This window comes from Bactrocera neohumeralis, chromosome 4 (assembly GCF_024586455.1).
Source record: "Bactrocera neohumeralis isolate Rockhampton chromosome 4, APGP_CSIRO_Bneo_wtdbg2-racon-allhic-juicebox.fasta_v2, whole genome shotgun sequence".
In the NCBI taxonomy this organism is placed as follows: domain Eukaryota; kingdom Metazoa; phylum Arthropoda; class Insecta; order Diptera; family Tephritidae; genus Bactrocera; species Bactrocera neohumeralis.
Window position 1 is genome coordinate 64673487 of NC_065921.1, and position 26701 is coordinate 64700187.

A 26701-nucleotide genomic window follows, 5' to 3' on the forward strand; every position below is an offset into this window, starting at 1 on the left:
ATTCTGCTCTCGATGTCGTCATATTTAAGAAATGGATTCATTTGTTTAATTAATCATATTTTTCCTCGTCCGTTTTCTGCAGCTCCCTTAATGGTTCTTGTCTTAAAGTCTACTATCAAATTTTATTTAGTATTAGGTCCAAATCAAATATTATTCGTTATAATACGTTATTATTATTCATACATATTCTTCATGTTTGGATTATGATATCTTCATTAGTGTTGAGACCTGACTTAATTCTAGTTACTATGAAAGTGAGTCTTTCGACTTAAATGTGCGTGAGTTTAACTAGATTTCTGAGGTTCTACTTGATTTTTTTCACTCTAGGTCTTCCTTCGTTAACACCCTTAATTCTATTTTTTAGCTAAGTTATCTATTTGTTTAACTGTAATTTTATTATTTTATAATTTAAGGCATAGTGTTTTAATAGTCCGTAAAAATTAATGTTCAAAAACTTAAGGGGGTATTCTCATGTAATCACTTCGAAAAATCGATTTTTTTTTATTTTGACAGTAAAACCTATTGAAAACATGCTGTGAAAAATTCAGACCGAAATTCATAGTATTTGATAAGTTACAGCTCATAGTCGCCGACGTGTCGTAAGCGACTGTCTACCTGTCTTACTGTCTTAAACGCATTTTTCTCGAATCATCATTTTCTGAAACTGTCATGGTCCTAAAAAAAGGATTCAACCGATTGCTTTAAAATATGTTCTTCTACTCATTTATAGTTATCGTCCCTACCAGAATGGTTTATTTTCGAAAACTATCGATTTTAAACGAAAAAAAGCAAGATTTTCGTGACTTTTTTTGAAGTTCGACATTTTTTTTATGAAATTGATTGTATTTGGTAGGGACGATAGCCGCAGAACTACTGAATAATAATACATTCGATTTTTTTTATTTCAGACAACATGAACTACCGCTATCAGCATGACCCGTGAACTACTTTTTTTTGTTGGGGACTACTTAGATTTAAAAAAAAAATATATATTAAAATTGTAACAAACGAAAAAAAAAAATTTTTTTTATAAAAAAATGTTCCCAAAAAGTGGTAAAATGTATGCGTTCACATGAGAGTACCCCCTTAAGTAACTAAATAAATAACTTAAATCTTGTAAGAAAAACTTTTTTATTTATTATTTGACAACATATCTTCTTGACATAGATTTTTGTCCAATAGGTATTTCAAATTTCTCTTTTTCTTTAAATACTCGAATCCGGTAAATAAAATTATTCAAATTTTTGTAATTATTTTTTTATGTTCTCTATAATTAAATATAAATAAGTATCGTTTCATTGAAAATAATTTTTAAAGTTGATGTATAATATTTATTTATTATTATTAAGTCAATAAAATTATATTTTACATAAATCTTGATATTTATCCTTTTAAAATTTTATTTTCTTAAATATTTTTAATAAATTTCTACTAGTTCTGGGAATAAAAAATGCCCATTGTAAAAATTTGAATGTACAAACTATATATTAAATACTATTTTTTCAAGATGTCTGTAATAAATTTCATAAACACAAACATAAAATAATTTATGGTTTTTGTATATTTTTTATTTTATATTTTTAATTTGAATGCACATATAAATAATTTTATTTAATTAATTAACATTAATTTTTTCATTATGAAAATATATAATGATTTACGAGACTAAGTTTAAGTATTTAATATATTATAAGGTAAACGTTAAACACTAAGTTTAAATAAAGCTTTAAGGAAGTTTAAAAAAGCTTAAATATTTTTGGCATTTTTCAGTGAAATTTTGCGTTTTTAGACTAAAACCAACTAGTTTTTTTTTTTTAATTTATATTGATATACAACCGATATGCTTAATTATATACACTACAACTTATAATGTTACGTATATATATCTGTATGCGAGTTACATAAGACATAAAGAATAATTTGTTACAATTTTTCAATTTCTAAACTATTTTGATATATTTCTTTTACAATAAATTGGAGTGCGCAACACATTCTTATTGCTTAGATATTTAAATTAACAAAATATGGCCACTCTATAGCGACAAAAGCTCTAGTACTAAAAAGTAAGGGCACATTATCCATTCGTGAATAATTAAAAAATTTGCTTCGTGTAGATATACTTCTATATCTGACTGGCACTGTTTAGCCGAATATTGCACCGGCTACATTTCCTTAGCCATAGGCGCACAATATCCGTGTAATTTTTTCAAATTCTATACATTTGGAACCAATTCTTTCGTTCAATTCACCGCATACCATGTCGTGCGATTGCTCGACGCTTCCGACTCGGCCTCCGGTTTCGGCAGCACCCATATATTGCCTATGCCACTGTCCGAACTAAAACGATTCGAATCGCGAAACAGCGTCAAACTCACCGGCTTGCGGTACTGCTGTTCGCCTTCGCGCGCATAACGATCCTGTAGCTTTTGACGCTCCTCCAACACAAACGAGCTGATCATTTCGCGTATCAGCTCCAGCCACGCTTCGATCACTGGCGGTTCAGCTTGAAAATCGCACTCTTGCTGCTTACGGCGCTCGTAGAATAAAGTGAAGTGCTTCGTTTTCGCCACAATACCGATATGCTCGCACGGATAACGGCCATGGAAGATCAAGTGTTTGCCCTTAATTTCGGTATAGATGATGCATTTGTCGAATATGAAGACCTTGCCGCGATAAGTGCGTCGTAGCGTGTGGTCTATAATCGAAAAGTCGCTTACTTTACGGAATTTGCCCTGATGAAAAACGTTGAACTAATTGTGGAAGGGAGGTAGAGTAAGTAAGAAATATTTTTGTTATGCTTGAAGTAGTAAATATGCGTTCCTAATCTCACCTCATTGCACTCGACAATGTCGTTGATCACTTCGGACTCGTTGGTTGTGGTCAACAAAGTGCGCATTTTCTTCTCCAGACGGCAGCATGACTCAAGCAAAGGCTTAATCTCGAAGTCGCGATGCTTGAAGAGAGTCTGTGAGTATAAAAGTAAGAACAATAAATATGAGAGTAAGGCATAAGCTGAGGTTAAAAAATTATATACAATTTTATGAGCTTTAAAATCTATTTGTATTAGTTTCATAACAGCTTTTTTCTACATTGCCCATTATCGCTCTGAAATTCCTATTATCAAAAATATAATTTTTTTTCTTTTCACCATCTTACCGTGATAAATTGTTGCAGTAGCAGCGGATATCGCGCCATCCGTTGTATGGGCTGTACCAGGAAACTATTTATACCCAACTTATCATCCAATTCGTTTTGTATGCGCTACAAAAATAATTCAATATATGTATTAACTCGTATTTTTATTAAAAATATATACATTCCATACCTTAAAATAATTTTTATATGTATCACATAATTTGAGCGAACGTTGCTTGTTCATTGTGAATATGACGTAGCAGTAGAAGGAGTTTTGCTAAAAAATATATAAAAAAGGTATTTTAATAAAAAAAAAAAATATATGTAAAAGATATAAAATTTTTTTGTGTTAGACTACTTGAGCATAAATGATTCACAATAGAGTTTTATTACAAATTACGAACTTTGCGCATTCACAACAGTTTATTTTTTGATTTTCATTTTTGGTAAAATTGTTCAAATTTAACGTATTAAAATGATGACTGTCATACGATCCTGATCTCTGATCTTCAAAACCTAACCTCTTTTATGAACTTTGATTTCCACAGCTGTTGTCGAAAATTTTTAATACAGTATTGACACACCAATTTCATGGAAAGTTTTCGTCCATAGAAACTCTAGATAGCTAATGCTATGCTATCTTCGGTTTGTTTTAAGATCTTAACGAAGGATCGAAGACAGATTTTCTATAAACATTAGATTAAAATAGTGTTTTTTTTAGGAAAGGAACCTTCAAACACGCAAACTTTTTCACTGCAGTTTTAATTTTTTTTTTTGAGTTAGGTCAAGTTAGTGTTTGTGGCCTAATATTTACCGTTAGATCACACTTGTAAAGTCTTTTATGATGCTTGAAATTCTGAAATCTTCATATATCAAACAAGCTTCTTAAGGCCAAAACAAATATACTATAGAGAGATCAGATAGTTCAGCTCGTGGTGTAACCATTCTCTGGGCAAGGAGTTGACAAGATCTCTTGCGATTCACCCAGGGCCAGTTGCAAGAGAACTTCAAACCTACTAACTACTTCTAGCACTGCTTCCTAATTAGCTTGACGTTAATATTTCGTTCAGGTCGAAAAGAACACAATCCTACAACGATTACATTGGAAAATTATTAGATTTAAGAAAAAGCTAAAGAACGAATATTTAGCTTTTGGAAGCTGCCAATTCATGTATTAATCAGTGGAAGTATAGAATATGGCTATTTTTACGATATTCGTTCAAATACAATTAATAAATTGGTTTTAGTCAACATTCTTTAAGTATATACATATCTCTCTAACCTTCTCTACACTTACATCAATATAATGTTGAAATTCATCGAATAACCGCTTAAGATCCCTTCTATATGCATGTAACATTGGCAAAAATTCCTCCGCATGAAATTCATAGATCTGTGCAATATTACCAAGCAAGACATATTTCTTGCCACGCAAACCGAGCGGTAAATCTTTGCGCGCAAATATATTGCCATAATTCTCCAAACCGATACGTAAGTTCTCCACATATGTTTCCTCAGTTTTTATCAGCTCCTCGAGTATGGGTTTTATATGTTGAGAGCTCTTATCGCGCAGCTCAGCCTCAGCTTCATCATCGAGCTCGTCACTGTGAAGAAAGTACAGAAAAATGTTTTGAATAATGCAAATAACAAAGCGTAAAGTGTAAAAGTAAAAAATTAGCACCGGCTCGTCATATCGGCTAGCTTTGTTTATTATATAAAATTATTAGAAATACTATATATGTAAAAAGACTTGTTCAAACTCTTTGTATTTTTATGCCACCTACTTTTTTGCTTTTATTGTAGTATGTTTTTATTTTTTTCCTAACAAAAAAATTGTTTTTGCTTAACAAATTACTGTCAAATAACACTCTTTGGGTGACTCATACGCCGTGGCGCGCATGTCTTGTTTGCGCTTATCATTAGAAATCTGGAGGAATTTGTACAGCTTCGTACGCACGTCATTAAATATTGGCACTTTGATATATTAGTTCATTCATTGGTTTCAATTTTTATTTATTTTTGTACTTACTTTGGCTGATAGAGCGATTTACTTTTGTTAACAACCGCATGATTCTTGGTACCAATAATTTCAGTCTTGGGACGAGGCACTGAACGATAATTTCTGGAAATAAAAATATAAAAATATTAATAGTAACTTCAAAAAAAAGACAACGAAAATTATATAAAGAGTGTGTTCTTTTGATAGTCAGTCTGTAAAACGTGGCAGTCTGCCGTGGCGTATGAGTAACATTTTTTGATTGATTGATTGATTGAATAGATATCGCACTTATGCCTCCTAGACAAGAATTAAATAAATTTTGTAATTCACGAAATTGAGCAATTGACAACAGAATGAGTTATTGTAACTTTTGCTGTTGTATTTATTCTCAGCGAAAGACTAAACCCTCAACAGCATTAAACAACCTAAGGTATCTTGATGAGATAGTAATGTCAAAGATGTTTAAGAGATACTTTCTTCCAGGAATTTCCTTTGAACTACTGAAGTCATAAAAAATAGTCAAAAACTAAATTTACTAGAAGGAAAGGTAATGAGATCTGACAAGACGTTTTTCAACAAACATACCGTTCATTTATCTCTCCTAAGAGATGGAGGTCAATGATTCTAGATACATACAGGTGTGTATATACATATTTTAATATCCTGAATCAGTATATTTATATATAAATAGATATGTAATACACTTTTATTTGCAAAGGCAGCAGTATGATCTCCGAGCAACTTGTTCAAAACTTTTCAAAATCAAGCCAAATGTCTCTTGTACCCGTTTTCGCTATAATAAATGCACCTCTGAGGGGTTTTGTGTTATCAGTGCAGCCGAAGGTAAATTTTTTTTTTTTGCTTTTTCTATAATTTCGTAAAAATAATTAGTTCTCCGAAAAAATATGTGCGCGAATATATGTATATCGTTCGAGGGAAATTCCATATTATCAATTACAAAAGAAATGTAGAAGCTTTAAACTCATGCACGCAAGGCTATTTATTTCAACACTCGCTATCAAATCTACAAATTTCTCGCGTTTTGCTGCCTTCATATTTTTTCGCTATCATTTCGCTAATTACATACATATATGTTTAAATATGTACATTTTATTGTATAAATATTTCGAAGCTGTGAGTCAGCCGCTCCTCATAACAAAGCCGTTGGCGTCACTGATAACCAAGACAGCTAATGACCACACCAATATTCTATTACTAAAGTACACAAGTACATATATATACATATATATATACATATATATATATATATATATATATATATATATATTATATATTTTCTTAAACGTGGCTCTCGGACAAGTTATTTATTCAACTAGAAATGAGCTTGTAATATAAGGCGATAAAAGTATTCGTAATTATAGTATAGTCTGAGGTATATCTATATATTTATGTACTATACATACTGTGTGCTATATACGGCACATATACACTTTTACGCGCAATTAAATATTTGCTTTTGACTTTTATCAGTTTAAAATGCAATCACTTGTATAATTATAAGAACATGAGAATCTTTTATTTGCCTTAAAATATTCAGTATTCAATAAGTAGCGAGGGGCAAAAGGAATGAGTATCGGATACACAGGGCTACCTTCCAGTCTTCAACTTTAATCAAAGTTTTCAAAAAGAAGCTTCCTCATGAAAGGCTGCAAAAAGATATTTAATGAATCATTATATCAAACCATATCAACTGAAATCTACCCAAACTAGGAGAGTAACCACTCTAAGAAAAAGCTAGATATTAAGAAGGCTGAGAGGACTTTAATAATGACTTCGGAAGTGTGGAGAAAGGAAAATATTTCACCAATAACTACCGGAAAGATATTTAAGCAAGAAAATAATGCTATGACCCATTTTTTTTTGTTTGAGGTACTGAATATATACCTCTCCTGCCGTCTTAAAACTCAGTTACCTATATGAGGAAGTTCATACAATTTATATTGGTAAGACCAGCAGGATAAGCATAATGATATCAGAAGATAGAAAACTCTCACGTGTCATACAGAGAATTGCAATAGCTAACGTCGTTTAGAATAGATAGGATAGAAAGAAAATATCTTATAAAGTGACCAAGAGTCGGTGATTAATAATAAATTCAAAAATGATACAAAGTACTTTTAATTAAAATTTTTACACATTTTATATAAACTTAAAATATAATTAATATATAAGATAGCTAAGCTTATTTCAAAATATAATATTATATATTTAACCTCCCTTAAACCATCTCTTGACACCTAGTATACCCTATGAGACCTTTAGATGTTAACAGGTACGTAATCTAACATAGTACTTTGAGTATCTCAACATCAGAGTATAGAAACTAAGTCTCATGATAGTGCATATAAACAGAGCTTTATAATAATTGAGTCTAAGGAAGCTATTTATCCGCACTGAATTAGGCTTCATCGAGTCTGTTCTCTACACTCCGAATTTTTTTTACATCAAAGCAGGTCTTAAGTCGGTTGCATTCGTTGCTTACTGTTCGTTTATTGAAAGTGATTTTAAACATATTTTCCTTTCGTAGTTTAATACAGAGTAATGCCTGTCCGAACGGCTGGAACTTAAAGAAGCATTGACAAAGTTCTTATATACAACTAAGTCTTTAAAATGTTCATTGAATAAGAACTACAGTCTCAAAATCAACAGAGGATAGTCTTAATAAATACAATTTTGAGCCTATAACACTTTTCTATATTTTTCAATTTTTGTTAGCACTATTTTCTTCATCCAAATGCTCAAATAACTGTCGTTACCATTATGAATAACCATTTTAAAACGATACTTATAAATGTAAAATCTTGCTTTCTTTTCAAACATTTTTCTTGTGAGCTATTCATTTTTGATAAATAAAAATTGTATTATTATTTATCCGCTTGATTCTCTAACTCAATTATATTATACCAGTCTACTTCACTTATACCAGTTGTTCGTTCGATTCGCCACTCTGTAAAGCTTGGAAAATCGAAGACAGCTAATATATAAGCAAGCCGGAAGTATTTAAAACTTTTTACACATTTATACAAAAATATTTTTAATTATAATTTTATTCTGCATCTTTTCCCCTTTTTCCCCTTACACCCACCTTCGCTCCTACAATCCGAAATCACTTCTATTGTTTTTCAACATTTTTCACACCCATTGCCAAGAGCAATTTTACGGCTCGCGCTTGTGCGATAACCCGTTACAAATTCATGCCATTTTTTTGCGCTCCCAACTGATCAGACAGACAGCATTAATGAGCGCTAATATGGGTGCTCGCGAACTGGTTGTAATGTAACAACTGTTTATACGACGATTGTATGTTTGTATGTGTATGTAATAATGGCAAATTATATTACTTTTGTAAACATGCTTGTCGAACGGCTTAGATCAGCTGTGTCAATGCAAAATATTTGCAATATATGCATGTGGCATGTATATACAAGCATATATAGGTACTGTGGGTAGCATTAAATTGAGTCATTCTGGTATTGAGTTTCAGTCAACTCGATAAAATAAGCAATAAAAAGCTTTTAATCGTCATAGCTTTCTTTTAATTGTGTCATTTTACCTTGTTAGCTCTAGTTATTTTCCAATAGAGGTTATATTCGTATACAAACGAATCTATATATAGAACAAAATTGATATTGCCGATACAAAGATACAAAATAATATAGGTCAAAATTATTATTAGTACGAATAAAACCCCTAACAGGACTAGCTAGCAGTATTAACATAGTTTCACCAACGTATAAAAAATTATATCTCGCACATACTTACATCTACAATAAAAGAGCATGTGGCTTACGTGTGAGTGATGAAAATTTAGTTATCGTAAAAGCATTTATGTTAGATTAACGTTACGAAGTCATTCGGAAATACAATCGACACTTGAGGGTTGAGAGGGGGATACGTTTATCGACTTCCTTATGTAACATAAATATTCTCAACAGTACCGTAATGGTATTCCAATTATTCTCTCCCCGCAATATCAAAGGAAGTTATGGATACCATATGGGAGATTTAAGTAATTTTTCGATTCATTCATGTGGGTGTTTTGACTTTTAAGCCTAGAGCACAATCCAAAATTGAAGTATCTCTAAGTGAGCCACCAGTTTCGCGATCGCGATGGTTTACAGGCTAATATTCAAATAGAAACTGGGGAGCCGGAAAGAGTTGGATTTTCACTACTGAATTTTTATTTCAACAACTAACTGGATTTAAGACAAGCTCTTTATGACTACTTAGAGATATTTATTGATATGTATATTAGTGATTTTCTTATGTTATGTTAAATTAATCAACTTTGATCTCGCCTAGAAAATACATCACAGCAAATTTCTCTTTTAGAAATCTTGCGGAATTTAAAGTTTATAAATCATTTCACTCTAGCGAAGCGATCTCTGTACTCGATGCGTGTGGTTGATATATGCTTTATGAAAGGAAAGCTTATAAAGAGACCGGTAGATGATATTAGCAAGAGAGGAAGAAAATATGTGGAACCTTTCGACTTTATGGAATCATAAATTAAAAAATCGTCTAAAATTCAAGTAACTGACAAAAGGACTTCGGCTCAGCAGATTTTCCTTAGACGTGAATTTTTCCAATTTTTTTTCTTTTTGGGTTTTGGGTAAGTTGTGTGTTAAAAAATTCGAATCTATAATGACTTTATAAAAACAAAAAATATATTTAAACGTCAATATAACAAATACATATAAGTATGCATTTTAATACTTTGCACCTAACATCTTATTTTATCATAGTAACTTTTTCAGGTGCATCGTTGGAACCCTCCTTAAATATGGCCTATCCACGCACCATCATATTTGCATAGATATCTGGATATTTGCATTAATTTATCAATGGTTAACACACGCTTATCAGTTCCACGAATTGGAATTCATTTATCATTTTATGGCCAAAAGCGCTAAATGTTTGTGTCGTGCCATAAAAGGCTGCCGACAAGTGATTTACCGCCGCCGCAAGGCCGGGTAAACATATTCACACCTACCTGTACCATATATATGTACACTTTAGAATATATGTATACAGAACTAATTTCAAGTAAATAAACATTATCCAATTATATTGTTTTTGCTTTTTTTGTTTTAAATACATATGTACTAAACAAAAATAATTTAAGTTTATTTGCTCATTTTAGCTACCATTGCTTGCCGAAAGACGAATCGAACAAACTGGTATAAATCAAGTAGACTGGCGTAAACAGAAAGAGAAAGCGTAGAGTTATATTTTATGAAAAGACAGCATTCTAAATATACTAAAACCCCTCAAAAACCTGCTAATGTAATAACCATAAGGCAGTTATATAACAAATAGACTGATATAATGTAAACGATATAAAGTAATGAGCGATTTTACCATTTTAATTGATGCGTTCGGATCACTTGTTGATGCTTTCGTAAGTTGTATTCAATTCCCCAAACTTTGCAGAGGACAAACAATATCTTTACCCAATCAAACAAACAACTGGTAGAAGTTATATAAACTGATACGGGGTTTCCTTATAAGGATGATATAATTTCTAAGAATCGCTTGTTGCGTACATTTTCTTTAAGTTAATGTTAAAGTTCCGAAAAGACAAGATAGATAGATAGATGGATAGTGTTATGAGGTAATGCACCGCGACCTAGGGTCTATTGTGCCCTCTCCTATATCACACGTGTTCCCAGAGTCCCAGCAGCCTGAATAGTTCCAGGAGTTTGCCGGGTGCTACTGAGGTGATGTGATCCCTGCTGATATAAATGGAATCCAGAGCCTTAAGCCATTTTCCACAGACTGCTGTGCAATCCAGGATTAGGTGTGCTGGTGTTTCCTGTTCCAGGTCGCAGAACCGGCAGTTATCACTGGAGACTATGCCCTTGTTGGACAAGTGTTTCCTGAGCCTGCAGTGCCCTGTGTAGATCGCGACGAGGAGACGGAATTTGTCACGGGGGAGGTGAATAAGTTCCTTGGACCTGGAGAGATTGTACCCTCCTAGGAGCAGCTTGGCGTGGCGCATGATTGATGCCTGTTGCCAATGCCGTTCTCTCTCCACCCTTTCCTCCGTGCGGAGCAGCTCTTTAAAAGTGTGGGATCCTACCGCTATGTATGGTTCTGGTCCCGTCACCTTGGACGCTGCCGCAGCGCGGGCCAGTTCGCCGGCCTTCTCGTTTCCTTCTATTCCTTTGTGCCCTGGCACCTAAATTAGGTGCACCCGGTTGCACAAGGACAGGCGGTTTAGCCTTTCTATGTATTCCTCGACTAAAAGTGATTTGGTCTCATATGATGAGATCGCCTTTAGTGCCGCTTGGCTACCACTGAGAGGAGCTATACGCTGGTTGCGATAGTTGCGGTTGCGATAGGTTGACTTCAGCGCACCGACATATGGCAAAAACTTCAGCCTGGAAGATACTTGGGAAGCATCCCATTGGTATGAAGAGCTTAGTACGCGGTCCGGCAATGCCTGCCCCAATACCCGCCGGTGTATTTGAGCCATTGGTGTACCACTGAATGGTACTGTCTTCCAGCAGTCTTTCCAGCGTGGAATCGCTCCACTCCGTCTTGCTGCCTAGAGTAACTTTGAAATTCTTTTTGAGGTTTATTTTCCTCGTTGTGCCGTCCTTTGGGAGGAGGACTAGCGGTGTGTTTTCCGCCAGTACGCCCATCTGTCTGGAGGACATTATCTTTCCTCTTCCGCAGCCTTCTGCTGACATTAGCAGCATGGTGTGGTTTGCTGCTTATTTTATCACCTGATGCAGCGGTGTGAGCTCCAATATGATCTCCAGTGCCACAGTGAGGCATGTGCGCATTGCACCCGAAGCACAGACACAGGCAAGTCTTTGCAGCTTTGACAGTCTCCGGATCACCGAAGACTGAGCTGCTTTGGTGGCCCAAGCAACCGCTCCATAGGTGACAATAGGCCTTACTGTCATGGTATACAGCCACCTAATGATTCTTGGCTTGCATCCCCATGATCTGCCGGCCAGGCGTCTGCATACCATAAGTGCTCCAGTTGCTTTGGACAGCGTTAAGTCCAAATGCCTACTCCACCGTAGTGATGAGTCTAAAGTGAGGCCAAGGAATTTAACCTGCTTCGACATTTCCACCTCTGTGCCTCCTATTGTTAGGGACCTTAGGCCCGGAAGAGATCTCCGCTTAGTGAATGGGATTACGGTAGTTTTTGCTGGGTTGATGTTTAGCCCTACCGTGTTGCACCATCCTTTCGCCAGGTTTAAGCCCCTTTGGACAATGTCACAGAGAGTATTTTCAAATCTGCCTCTCGCCATTATGACGATGTCATCCGCGTACCCTAAGACCTAAGACAAAGAACAAAACTATCGATTCTGGTGCGAAGAAAATCCACAAATTATTCATAAACAGCCATAATATTCATACAAATTGACAGTTTGGTGTGGTTTTTGATCTGGTAGAATCATTACTCCGTACTTCTTTGGAAATAAAGCTGGTGACGCCGTTACTGCCAAGAGAGAGTGGTATAGATCGATGATATCACATCAAAAGAGGACGAACGATGACGAATCAAAAATAGAGGTACTTTTCTAACAGATCACGCGTGAGTCGTGTCAAACTGTTATGGTATTTTCGTATAGTGTTATTTGGTATCCATCATGAAAAAATTTACGCCTAAAAAATTTTACAATTCGTTCAACCTTAATACGAAAATTCACTTTCTGTAAAGAATGTGTTTCGCACGCTTCGCTCAACTTATGGTCAACATAATCGACCTACTGAGCGTACTATTTGCAACACCATCATCATCACCAAGCTCATGATCTCGGTGACATTTGGTTTCAACAAGTAGGCGCCACTTCCCACTTATTTAGAGAATACTGTGGTGAACAGATAATTTCACGTTTTGTAAAGTCTAAAGTCTATGTGGACAATCCTGTTTCGATTCAGGCCTTGGACAACAAACATCACGCGTGTCATTCGCAAGCCGAAATGCACGAACGAGCCATTAAAAATTGGACTCAACGGGTGGATCATTTAAGTCGTGACCATGGCCAACATTTGAAAAAGATAATCTTCAAAAAAGAAATGGCAAACAAAGTTCTTTCGAATGATAATAAACGTTCTCCATTAAATTTGAAATTTCTGTGTTTTTTCATAGGCAACCTTGAAATGGTTCACCCTATATATAATATATATACAATATATAGCATAGAAATGTTATACCACTTTAATGCTATATGCACCCCCTGTCGTATTAAAATTGACCAGATAATTATGCAGTTTGTAGATTTCACATATCAACTTTTTTTAAAAGAGAGCAGATAAAGAAAATGGCTATCCTACAACAAACACTGAGTCATAATTTGATCAGTCTGAAGTGCTTTAGACCACTACTTACATAACATTAGCCAATAAAACTCTTCACACATAAGACAGCATTTAATATAGAACTTTAATATTCTTCGGGACTTTTTCTAGATAATTTGATATCTTTTGTTTTATCGTCAAATTTGTTTTATAAAATTTATCTTTTGAGTACTTAGTGTTGTAATTCATGCACCACACTCCAACAAAAACGTGACGAGCAAACTTGATAAATGAAAAATAACAAATGATGTACAGTTAGACTGATATATAACTTGCAGTATGAAGTGCTTTGATGACTGTTTCTCTCAAAAGCAAAATGACTTATCATATGTATGTGCTATAATATATGGGTTAAGGTTATTTATAGCGGGTTAGACGTTTTGAATATGAGAGCTGTGTTCAAAAAATAATGGGAATTTTAAGATTTCGGTTTGGAGAGTGCAATTGTCAAAAACTTTTTTATTATGTTTAAATTTTCAACTGTATTCACTGCATGCATAGTACTCAAATCGAATAATAATAAGAACAAAAACTTTTTATTTGCACTTGCTTGTAGCGCTAATTAGGCAGGGCCTTAAGCGCTGTGTAAACAATGTGTCAACGTCGCTTGTGGGTTACGTATACGCCCACGTGGACATGAGATATGATTATTAATGCACGTTAAATGTATTTCTCATGAACAAAACACACAATTGAAAATTTGCAATTCAACATGCTGAACTTTGTACGCACACAATTTGAAGAAAATGGTTTGTATCAACTTTTAACGAAAAGACCTAAAAAAAAGTCCTAAAGACCTAAGAAAAGATGATTGGCACTAGAATCTGAGCAACCAGCTGTGAATTGAATAAAACAGATATAATAGGCAGTTAGTTACCATGCACCGCAGATTAGCTGCATTAGTTGTCAGCTTGGCAGAAGACAATAGAGCTGGCAGCTTTAGTTTAAAACAGATATGTTTTATAGCGAACACTTGCAGACAATAAAATGTATAGAAAAATACTTTTGATTATATTTTTATATTTTTTTTTATTTTCTACCTACTTAAAACATTTTTTTTTCAAGACTAAAAAAGAGTTAAAAACCATATCAACTCACAGAGCAAACAAAACTACAAGCAAAAATTCTCGAGCAATATAAATCAAAACAAATTAAAAGCTAGCAAAGTAATGAGAGACCAGAACTTGTCTAACCGGTTTTTGGCCTGTAAATCGCATACAGCACTAAGAAAACAAAAAAATGTGAATGAAAACATTTGTATGCACTTCTATAAAATAAATAAGACATATTCAAGAGGAGGAATAACCAAACAAATTTAACTGCTATCTCTAGTGATACAAATTTAACTTTCTTTGAGTCCAAATACTCCCTTATATAAAATAAAACTAAATAAAATAAAATATTCCCAGCATCAATACAGCATTTGCATAAATCGATTTTATGTTATGCCTCTGTTGCTGCACAGCACATTTAAAATCGTTAACAGCAAACAGCGTATACGAAAAGAGTGTACATATGTGCAATAACATTTCACTGCTAAAATTAGAATGTTATGTAAATTTGACTGTTACAAGCCGCACAGAAGCAACTAAAGACAGGTTAAGCTGCCGAAAGTAAATTTCGAGCATAGAAATAAGTTTATGACTAATAAGGCATTACAACAAATTCGTTGTTAGTGCTTATAAGCACAAGCACTTACATACATATATGTATATGTATGTACATAAATATTTGTTAATACCAATAACTTGTGATTAGAAAGTGTGGTAATATGTTTTATTGCTTTAGAGCTCAAATGTAAACAACAAAGTGAGCGCAGCAAATGTTTTGTTGTTTTTATTGTTTCAGCATTTCAGTATTTATAGCTGTAACGCGATGACCGCCAAAACCAAAACCACTTGTGTCACAGCAAACACCTTAAAAACAGAAGCAATTCGTCATGTTTTCGACAAAAAACGATTAAGCGCGGCCACTGGCCAAAGTTTAGAGTAGCACTTAAAAGGAAAACACACTTTGAGTGTAGAAATAGATATACTCACATATGCATTTACATACATAGTTGTAAACGAATTGTCTGTTTTTGGTTAAAGAATATTATAAAAGTAAGTTCACATGCGTTAGCACCTTTCAAATGTAACTGAGAGAGAAATTCTTCAATGAATCATGAATCTAAGTTTAACTAAGACAATATTGTAACTGAAATGAAAAAATATTTAAACTTGTATGAAAATATCAAACAGTAGGGCTTATCTAGCTATAAACTAGTGAATGAAAGTCTAGACTATTTATAAACATTGGGTAGATTTTGAAAATAAAAAATGCTTCAATCACTATACTTGAACTAGTTTAGACGCCCAACAACAATCAGATATCTTTCATCAAGCTGTCAGTTGAGGTTATGTTAGTAAATATAACTTTTCCAGTTCCTGCAAAAACTATCAATTGAAACAGTAGATACTTATCTCTTGGAAGCTTCTGTTAGAGCTTATGTGCGTCATGAGCAACATTTCTTCGAAACTTTATAAGTTGTCATAAAGTAACCGAGAATACTCAAAACAGCGCTACTCACTATATCAACCTTTGACGAACCATCTAACAAGGAATTAGGAACAACGCCATTTAAAAAAAATTGTACCTACCACTAAAAATATATACCTGGAATCTATTTGAAACGTCTATCGAAACAAGCAATGTCTCAATTTGATCCAAACAAGAAACCTTTTGCAAAGCAGAAAATACTGACAAATAACTTTACAATACAAGTCTGTAACGAACAGTACTTAGTCAGAATTATAAGATAATTAATTGATAAGCGAACCGGACTCTTTCCGATTATAATATTTCCGAAGAAAGCGATATTGTGACACTAAAAACATTTCATATCTTTGGCCAAGCTGCTGCTCTGATTTTGGTTGGGTGTTATGGATTTACTCTGAGTATAAAGGGACTTTAAACCCGATGAAGAGCAGTTATTCTAATTTGGTAACAAGAGAAATTGCAAAAAGAAAAAGCCACTCACCTCGGAAAATCTTTCGACGCCGATTTTTCCCCACACTCAACTTCCGCGGACAGCTTCTTCGAGCGAGCCTTCGGCATTGTGCGTGCGTAATCATCGCTGACAGCGCGACGCACCTTCTCCACCTTACCGAAATCATCTAGATTCAACTCCACTACGCCCGCCGTCACCAATTGCTCAGCCTCCGTGGGCGGCATATAGCCAGGCTCTGGCGATGGCACCACATCTTCGCGCAATTCATGCGCCTCCTCTGGCACCGCATAATCCGCCTCAAGCACAGCATCTGCGTGTGCATCTTCGGCATAATCGGAGATCTCATCCACATCGTCCACGGAGCGTTCTTCATCGATGGAGGTGTGAAATGAGCTGAGTGCCGACTGTCGGCTGGCCACCGAGCTATCCGTTTCGGGAGTGGAACGACGCGTTGCAGGCGGAAAGACACGCCATAAACCAGGAGCGGCGGCTGAAATGCCACCCACACCAATTGTTTTTACTGCACCTATTTGCGCACTATATTGTTGGTGTTGTTGACGCAGCTGATGACGTCCCGTTTTGAAGAGAATACGCTGTTCGGCTGTCAATGTCTCGAAACGATCAACTTTCTGTCGCACACCCAACAAAGCGGGATCGGGCGTTTGTGGCTGCGCATCGTCGTCATTTGTTGTTGTCGCTGTCGTTGTTGTAGCTGTAGGCTCATCGTTATCAAGCGGCGGCCCAGTTATAGGCAACGGTGGTGGCACCATTCTGCGCGTAGAGGCGCGTAAAAATGCACTTTCCGTATCCGATTGTACCGAGTAGGAATAATCGAGTTGACTACTAGCGACACTAAACGAATGTGAACCACTACTGCCGCTGCTAGTCGACGTACTGTGATTGTGACTATCATTGCCGCTCGCGCTGGAACTGTGCTCATGCACAGAGCTCACTGAGCTAGCGTTGTTTACACTCTCAGCTGCACTTAGATTAAACGACTCCACCGAGCTGTGGCTCTCGACGCTAATACGTCGGTTGGAACGGCGTTTGGCGAAATTGCGATTGCTCAGATTGCGCTCACGTCGAAACGGACGCGGACTGTCGTTGGCGCACTCATCAGCCATTTGACTGTGCGGTCTTATCGTTCGCGCGAGTAGTCGCTAAGCGTTAAGCACGCGCGCTTATCTTAACTTGGACGTGCCACCCACACTCAGTATCACTAGAGTGCTCACTTTGCTCACACCGTGCGAACTTTGATCGCTTTGCCGCTCACTCTCTTTGTTCTCTATGCCTCTTTTAATATTTATTAATAATTTGTTAATAACAACAGTCTTATTAACCAAATTTTCGTTGTACTTGTATGTTCTCTTTCACTTTTCTCTATTGCACTTTACTTTATCTTTATTTCATGAATTTGCGTTTTGTTTATGTCCCACTTCGTTTATCGTTGCTGCTAAAAATAGAGAATTATTGCGGATTTGTCAAAAACACTTGTTTTACGTATTTCATTGTGGTTATTGCTGTTGTTGCCCACAACAATTTTGTTAATTCCACAAACTTATCACACATTTGGCTTTCGTACACTTCACGAATAGAATTTCCACATTTTCACACTTTCAGACCTTGCTAATATTTTTGTCACGGCCAATGTAATCGTTGCCACCGATGAGTAATTAATTTTTCACACAATATGGTTTTGTATAATTTATATGCAGACATATGTACAAACATATTTTATAGGTACATAAATAATATAATTTTATATAAGTTTTTTTATTTGTTCAACACATATTTTTGGCACTGTTATCAGTTCGTTGGAAATTCCGATATAGGAAAAAAATACAGTAGTACATTTTAGAAAAAAAATTAAATTATAAAATATGCCCACAATTAACACATAAAACAAATTTATTTATTTATGTTCTTTCTAAATAAAAACTTCAAGGTATAGTTTAAGGCGGTCAGCTAAGTTTTGGTTAAGACTTTTGTAAACGTGTTTTTTTATAGTACATATTATTTTATTATTTTTATACCCTGAACAGGGTGTATTAAGTTTGACATGAAGTTTATAACACCATAAAGAAACATCGGTGACCCCTATAAAATAGGGCCAAATGTACAAATATACGCCTTGGATGTTGAGATCTGAAATTTTGCACACGTTCCTTTCTCCCTAAGAGGCGGCTCGTTTGTCGGAACCGATGATATCGGAGCACTGTAGCATATTGCTGCCATACAAACTGAACGGTCGGAATCAAATGATTGTGTAGAGAGTTTTCTATCATTTAACGATATACTATATATTTTTTAAATTCGACACAGGTAGTTGTCTAAGACAATGGAGCAATCTCTAAAAAAATTGTTCAGATCGGATCACAAGGTCATATAGCTGCCATACAAACCGACCTATCAAAATCAAGTTTTTGTAAGAAATATTTTATTTGTAGAGGGTATTATAGTTTCGGTGCAACCAAAGTTAACGTTTTTCTTGTTGCTTGTATTTTCGTTGTTGTTTACGACTTGAACAGACAATTAATTTTATTTTTGTTTATTTATTGTAATTTAAAAATAAATCTTCTTTAACTAAAAACAAGATTATTATTTTATTTAATTTTTCATTATTTCTTAGATCATTTTGTATATTCAAATAATATTTTTATATTTTAATAATTAATACTTTCAATTTAAAAATTCAAATAAAAATTACATAAACTTATTATTACTAATAATAAAAAAATAAATTATGTGTCAAAATTATGTCAAAAGCTTTTTAATTTACTTCCATCCATATAAATTCAAATAAAATAAAATATTAAGGAAAAAATATAACAAACGTTTACTCTTAAGTGCTTCAGGAATGCCTGAAGAAAACGACTCTGTAGAGTTTGGTTGACATAGCTATAGTAATTTCCGAGATATGTACAAAAAACTTATTAGGGGGCGGGGCCACGCCCACTTTTCCAAAGCAATTGCGTCCAAATATGCCCCTCCCTAATGCGATCCTTTGTGCCAAATTTCACTTTAATATCTTTATTTATGGCTTAGTTATGACACTTTATAGGTTTTCGGTTTGGCCGATTTTGCCCATCTTCGAACTTAACCTTCTTATGGAGCCAAGGAATACGTGTACCAAGTTTCATCATGATATCTCAAGTTTTACTCAAGTTACAGCTTGCACGGACGGACAGACGGACGGACGGACAGACAGACATCCGGATTTCAACTCTACTCGTCACCCTGATCACTTTGGTATATATAACCCTATATCTGACTCTTTTAGTTTTAGGACTTACAAACAACCGTTATGTGAACAAAACTATAATACTCTCCTTAGCAACTTTGTTGCGAGAGTATAAAAACTTCAATTTGATACAGAGCAAGCATAAATTGCTGTAAAAGTAAAATGACAGCCGTTTTCAGACCTTTGGCAACGACTGTCATTGAATTTGACAAAGAAGAAATCACATTTAATACGCGCTGTCTGAAAAGGCTTTCATGATATAGTACTTCAGTTCAGCTAACTAATTTTGTTTCATTAGTTTCTACAGTTTTTAATTAAAATATTTTAAATGTTCATAAGTTTGTTAAAAATATTTTATTTTAATTTATATTCTGCACATTTTTTGGCAATTATTTCAAGAATTTTATTTTAATTGATCTTCATCACATTTTTTTCTATGAGTTTAGTATTTTTATTTCTATTTTTTGCCAAGAATTTAGAACTTTTATTTCTATAAATGCACTTTTTATTTCATTTTTTTTTCTCACTTACTATTTGTTCAAATACTTTGTGGAAAAATCTTCGTTTTTTATAAATTCTCACAACAATACTACAATATGCAACTGTTTATTGATTCAGTAATCAAATTCTCCATAAAATAAATTAATTATTAATATAACAGCAAAAAAGCACCAACACAATTTTTATATTATCTTTTTTCGCACACAAAAAAAACCTTTCGCTGAATATTTTTGACGCAACAGCGCAAAACACAGAATTAAACGGATAATTAAAGCAATTTAGTTAATTTCCTCCCGTCATTAGCCCAACAGACAAGCGACTAAGTAACTAACTAACCAATAAACCACGAGTAAACATCTCAACTAACCAGCAAAGGAGCAAGACACGGCTGAAAGAAGGCATGAGAACACACAGCCTACACTACCACTCAAACTGATATAGTCAGTCTTTAGACGCTAGCGAGTAAATATGTCATTAGCAGCTGTGTAAATTGGTAATATCGCGGAGAATTTTTTGAAATGCTCAAAAGCAAGAAACCGAAATATAGATTTGCTCACACGAATCTACACGTGTTTGTATGTATATATGCCGAATACAATATATTGGCCAACACAGTTATGATATTTTCTTCAATTCGCCAATTTTCGCGCTCCTTTACCGCTCATTCTCTCAAAAGCTTTAACCCTTAAAATACTCGCGATCTGTCAGCTGCTCGCGCTCTTTTTTCACCTTTTTTACTTTTTGACAATTAACTTGAAATCGCATGCTTGCATTAATTTTTTCTATATATTATATAAAATTCACTCATAGTATTTTTATCGGATTTCAACTTTATTAACGCGTTGTTTTCTTTGCTGTCTCTGCTTTATTGCTGATTTTCTTTGTTTGTTGCCGGAACCCTGACGTGGTATTTAAGTTATTGTAATGGTTTTGTTGTTTTTCCTGTTTAATTTTTCAACTCTATTTACATTTTTTTCACTTATCAATTTGCACATTTCTATGGAGAGACAGATAAAATTTACAATACCTTCACTATGCCGCAGTGTTGTCGAATAGTATGAGTACGAATTACACACACTTGCAGAAAACTATAATTTTAGCATACTTCTTCAACTTTTATTTGTTTTAGTCGAAGAAAACTAAATCCCGCTTTCCCTTTTATGAATTCAGACCAAAAAGAATCCTTGCAGAACCACATATAAAACGTATCTCTAGCTTCTCTCTACATAAACTTAACTGACTAACTTTTCAATTCATTCCGTATACTAAGTTCTGTCAGCTGTTTTTATCAGTAGCGTCCAGATAAGATTACAAAATGAATGAAATGGGACGCCATGTTTCGGTTTTAGTATTTTTATTATTACTGGTGCAGTGGTCCGTGTGCAGACGCTCCCACAAATCTAAAATGTGTTCAAACATGAATTTCGACTTATCGAACAAGAGGGAACATAGATAATAGATACGCTGGGATCAAAGTAAGCATTTTAAATGAAATCTGTGGCGACTGATTTTTGTATCTCGTAGTCTTCAAAGATCTTTTGATGATAATTTGGCTTTCTTGGGTAACTAAGCTATCAACGAATAAAACTCTGGTTCTTACATGAAATAAAAAGATCGTGATTAGGTTTATCGAAATGTGTTAGCACCTTCTGATCTATGCAAGACTTCGACTTAGTTGCCGGAGTGCGAAGATATAAGACTTGATCAGTAATGTTCGACCACCATTTTTGAATATTGCTTAATAAATTACTTGGCATTTATAAAATCTTGAGTATCTTCCAGCTTGTTATGGAAACTATAACTAACCTAACATTACTAAAATTTTGCAGGAATCCTTCTCAAATTTAAGAGACCTAAGGACATGATGGAATCGTATAATAATATGTAAGAGGGCAATAAACATACGATTATGATATGATCGGAATAGAAAATAGGGTGATCAGTCAATTATTTCGTAAGTTATACTTAGTTCGTACCAAATTTGAGCAAGTTTTTCGATATTCATTCAATTAAAGTTAGTCCTTAACAATCGGTTCTGCCCGAACTAAGTTTTTGCTTTTTTTCTTTTCCTTTGAATTGGTCAATAAGTTTCTAGTCTTAAAAATTATATAAAATCGCTTTGAAATGGACTAGATGGAATAACTAGGAAAAAGTATTAGGTTGTCAAAAAAGTCTTGCCGTATTTTCGCTAGTTGGCGCTGAAAGCGCGTAGTTCTAGTTTTATTCGTCACATCGGTTCATGCTTTACCTTTTTGGAAAGCTCATTTCACGCTAACACGTGTTTGATTGATTGTCGTTTCTTTTAAGTCGTTCGTGAGTTATAGCGTCGCAAACATGGAGCAAAATAAAGAGAAAATACGGCATATTTTACAGTACTACTACGATAAAGCCAAAAATGCATCTCAAGCCGCCAATAAAAAAAAAATTGTGCAGTTTATGGACCCGATACAGTTTCCATTTCCACCGCACAACGATGGTTTCAACGTTTTCGTTCTGGTGTAGAGGTGGTCGAAGATGCGCCACGCTCCGGAAGGCCTGTCGTCGAAAATTGCAATAAAATCGCTGAATTGGTCGACAGAGACCGGCATAGTAGCAGCCGTAGCATCGGTCAAGAGCTGGGCATGAGTCATCAAAAATTCATTTCAATTTCAATAAAAAAAAATCAATAAAAATACCGCAAGACTTTTTTGACAACCCATTATTATACCAAAAGCATTTCACAACGATTCCAATAAACAATCACAGATAAGATTTTGAAAAAATCCCCTATAGGCCAATAATATTTTAAACTATTCACGATTACGGACTTTATAGCGGACAAGTGTACTGATAGCAACTGATATTGAATGAAATTTCATCGTGCCCTGATATGAAAAGTTATTTATAAAATGTTGATGGGAGAATTACAATAAAACGTTAGCCGCACCAAAGCTAAAATACCCTTCTTAAGTGACTTTCTTTCAACATAAAAGGTTATATAAAGATTGTGTTGATTTCGATCGGTCAGTTTGTACGCTATAGTGGTCCGATCTGAACCATTGGTTCGGAGATTTTACCGTTATCTTGGATAATAACTCATGCGGAATTTCGGAGATATATTTTGTCAATTCAAAAAGTTTTCCATACAAAAACTTGATTGGACCGATCAGTTTGAGCACTGAGCAGCTTCTTTGAGAGAAAAGAAAGTGTGAAAAATTTCAGATCAATGTATCCTGTTCAGGGTATAAAAACGCAAACAATTTCACGTTACCATTCGATACTAACTTTTTCACAACACGAGAGTTCCCAGAACTGTTAAACACACATATATATTTATCTCACTGTATATAGTACATACCTTAAGAAATAATTAGTCAAAGTTCCAACTACAACAACAACGCAACAAACACGTTCTCTGCTGCGTGACTGGCGTTAGAATAATGAAAAGGTAATTGGCAAAAGGTGTATTGTATTTCCAGCATTTGAACGATAAATAAAAAATATTATTTCAAAGCAAATAAAGAAAGCAATAAATTTAGCTGCTTTAGAACCCAAATTGCAAATTGTGTCACTTTCGCTGCCTTTTAAAACCTGTCAATATGGATAGGGTGACAAAATGAAGTTCATGTTAATGCTAATGAGAAGATGAGTTGGGTTGTGAATTCTGAACAGTAGAGCTGTTTTGTGGTTGCTAGAAAAATATTAATAGAATGTCGTTGTAGAATTTTTGGTCTCCAATAAACCTTACAGTGTGACGAAACGAAGACACAACTGTCATAAAACTGGAAAATACTGGCATAATTCATATAGGAGTAGAATAGATAGAGAATATGCCATCAGAGCTCACATATAGTAATAGAAAGGAGTAACGAAACGAGAAATCATATGGTATAAATTAAATAAACTGGTGTAATTCCGAGTTTTAACAGCAGGTTCCTTCGAATTTTCGACGTACTCTTTTATTTATTGCACAACTCGAAATCGTGATGCGACGTTCACTAAATTTAACCTAAACTTCCGCCTCAAAATATTCAGGAAAGAGCAAAATTAAAATACCTACCGAGGCCTGGCAGTCACGTTTGCTGGCAATTTCACTATAATTTAGCGGTAATTTACAGTAATAACTTCGAAACTTCATTGAGGACAAGTGATTTTAAATTAAAATACACAATTTTGTTTCGATTTTTTAGTAGGTATTACAAAGAAGAGGGTCATCGTTTATGATATATGTACAAAAATGTTTCTTTCTGAAGCCAGAAGGCTTCAACTCAGTAGTAATGTCTTTATTGGTCCTTTAGCCATTTTCAAGCACAAGCACAAGATTTTTACCCAGGTTATTCAGATCGTGCCACTATTGTATATAGCTGTCTCTCTGTTCTGTATATACGCGAACTAGTTCCTCAGTTTTTAAAATATCGATATGAAATAAGAAGCTGCATTCATTTGTTCGAACCGACGAAATCATGTGACAAAGTAGATTGCTTTTCATATTCCCGGATATGGCAACCCTAGTGTTGTAATCTGGCAACTGTCAACTTGATATTAATAGCGGGATTCTGTAACCAGTCTCTAGTCTCTATTTGAGACATTTTGAGGTAAAATCTCAATTGGTGACTAGTTACTATTCACTAAACAGTCTCTATCGTTAGTTTCAAAATATTGACTCAAACTTGAGACCTGGTAATTAGCAGGTCACAAAACCAAAAAGAAATCTTGTCTGCCATTTTGAATATACTCACAGATATTAATCGATTGTAGTTATTTTCTATTTTGTAAGCAACTCAAACACGAAAAGGTTAAAAATAAATCAATTTTACATAAATTTCGTAAATATTATGAAACAAAGTCAACATATGTATATTTTTACTTTTATTGATAATTATGTTTTTTGACTATGTTATAGAAAATTTAATATTTGTTATCGACATATTTATTTTCATTCAAGTTTAAAAACATCTCTGAATAATGAAATGTAATCGTCTCAAGTCTCAAAAATTGTCTCTAACTCAAAATCTCAAATTTAGAGACTTGAGACAGTATCACAGTACAGAATCGCACGGTTAATGTTATTAAAAATTAGCACTTTTGGACAAGCAGCCGCTACTTGTGTTGTTTACATTAACTTGAAATAAAAACAAAAATATTTGTTCCCGTTGGAGCCCACACAATTTGTCGATCGCTAGTGTCGATTGATCGAGAGAAGTGTTAAAAAAATACGATAGCGGTGCTTCGAAACACATCTATGAAATCGTGACCGAAAGTAAAGACCAGTCTGTATGAGTGTTTTAAGATAAGTCGAATCTAACAAAAGTTGTTCGCGCACTAAGCACGGACTTGGCGCAGAATGACTTATTTTTATTCCCATACGAAAAAAGAGGTCAACGTTTTTCGACACCTGAAGAGGCGGTTGATACGTTCAGAACGCATGCTTTGGAGATACCTCAATCAGAGTGGCAAAAGTATATTTATTTTAATGGAGAATATTTTGAAAAAGAATAAAGCGATTTCCGAAGATTGATTCACATCGGATAACTATAATATATAGTTTTATAACGATCAGAGTCAAGTGCTTGTATAGAAAGTATTTTCATTTGAGGAGATATCTTCACCAAATTTAGCACGTACAGGTATTAATACATAAGGGAACGTTACAATATCTAAAGAAATTGTTCGGATATACTAGTGACCATAGCATAGATGTCGCTGTCATATAAAAGCGATCAAGATCAGGTTCTTGTGAGGAATCTTTTGTATTTGTGAAGAGTATTATAGCACTGCAACCAGATTTAATGGGTTTTTCTTATTTGTCCATTAATTTAACATATTTAGTTTCATTGCTCCTTCAACAAATGTTTAAATATATTACAAACAATTGTACAAGCACAAAATGTTTTAGGAAATTTTTTTATTATTTATTTTTATTTTATTATATTTCTATATATTTATTATTTTTCTTTTATTCTTTAAATAATTTTATTGCAAAAACTTTGCCATATAAGTTTTTCAAAAAAACTTAACTTAAAAATTATGTTTAATAAGCGTTTAAATCTCTTTTTCTCAATTTCAATACTTTCATTTAGATTTCTTCATTTTTCGAAAATTCGCCGAGTTTAGACAATTTTTTTCTCAAATATTCCTCTTTTGTGCGCTCTCACCTTCACACTCTCCCACGCATGTCACTCACATTTGCGACACTTTTTAAAAAAAATTTCTTCACTCTTTCACTTCGTTACTCAGGCCGTCTGTGCGTGTTCGTTCATTCATTCGCCCGGCCGTGTAATTCTTGCGACGTTTACAAACTTGCACTTGTGAATTCGTACTGTTGTGAAAACAATTTGCAAACGCCGATTTTAAGTCTCGAAAATGATTTTGGTATGAATGTTCGCTCTCAAAATATCATACATTTGGATTCTTATCTTTTGCGGCAGCCGCATTATCGGCGCGTCATTGCTGATATGCGTTTTTATGCCTGTGTTTTTAGTACCCAAATTTGTTGTTGTTTTTTTTACTTATT

General features: G+C 34.3%; 1 protein-coding gene across 4 annotated transcripts; it reads right to left on the bottom strand.

Moving 5' to 3' along the window:
- Positions 1–1665: 1665 nt before the first annotated feature.
- Positions 1666–26701, bottom strand: LOC126756233 (uncharacterized). 4 transcript variants are annotated; one of them, XM_050469159.1, is made up of 8 exons: positions 26343–26701; positions 16497–17916; positions 5165–5257; positions 4433–4739; positions 3326–3412; positions 3157–3261; positions 2831–2965; positions 1666–2750 (listed from the first exon to the last, which is right to left on the bottom strand). In XM_050469159.1, exons 2-8 carry the CDS (start codon positions 17588–17590, stop codon positions 2241–2243), a joined length of 2331 nt encoding a protein of 776 aa, XP_050325116.1. In that variant the 5' UTR covers positions 17591–17916; positions 26343–26701; the 3' UTR covers positions 1666–2240. The 4 variants fall into 4 exon arrangements, with proteins under 4 accessions (XP_050325116.1, XP_050325114.1, XP_050325113.1 ...); XM_050469157.1 differs by having other exon boundaries at positions 16497–17919; XM_050469156.1 differs by lacking the exon at positions 26343–26701 and adding an exon at positions 20384–20541 and having other exon boundaries at positions 16497–17919.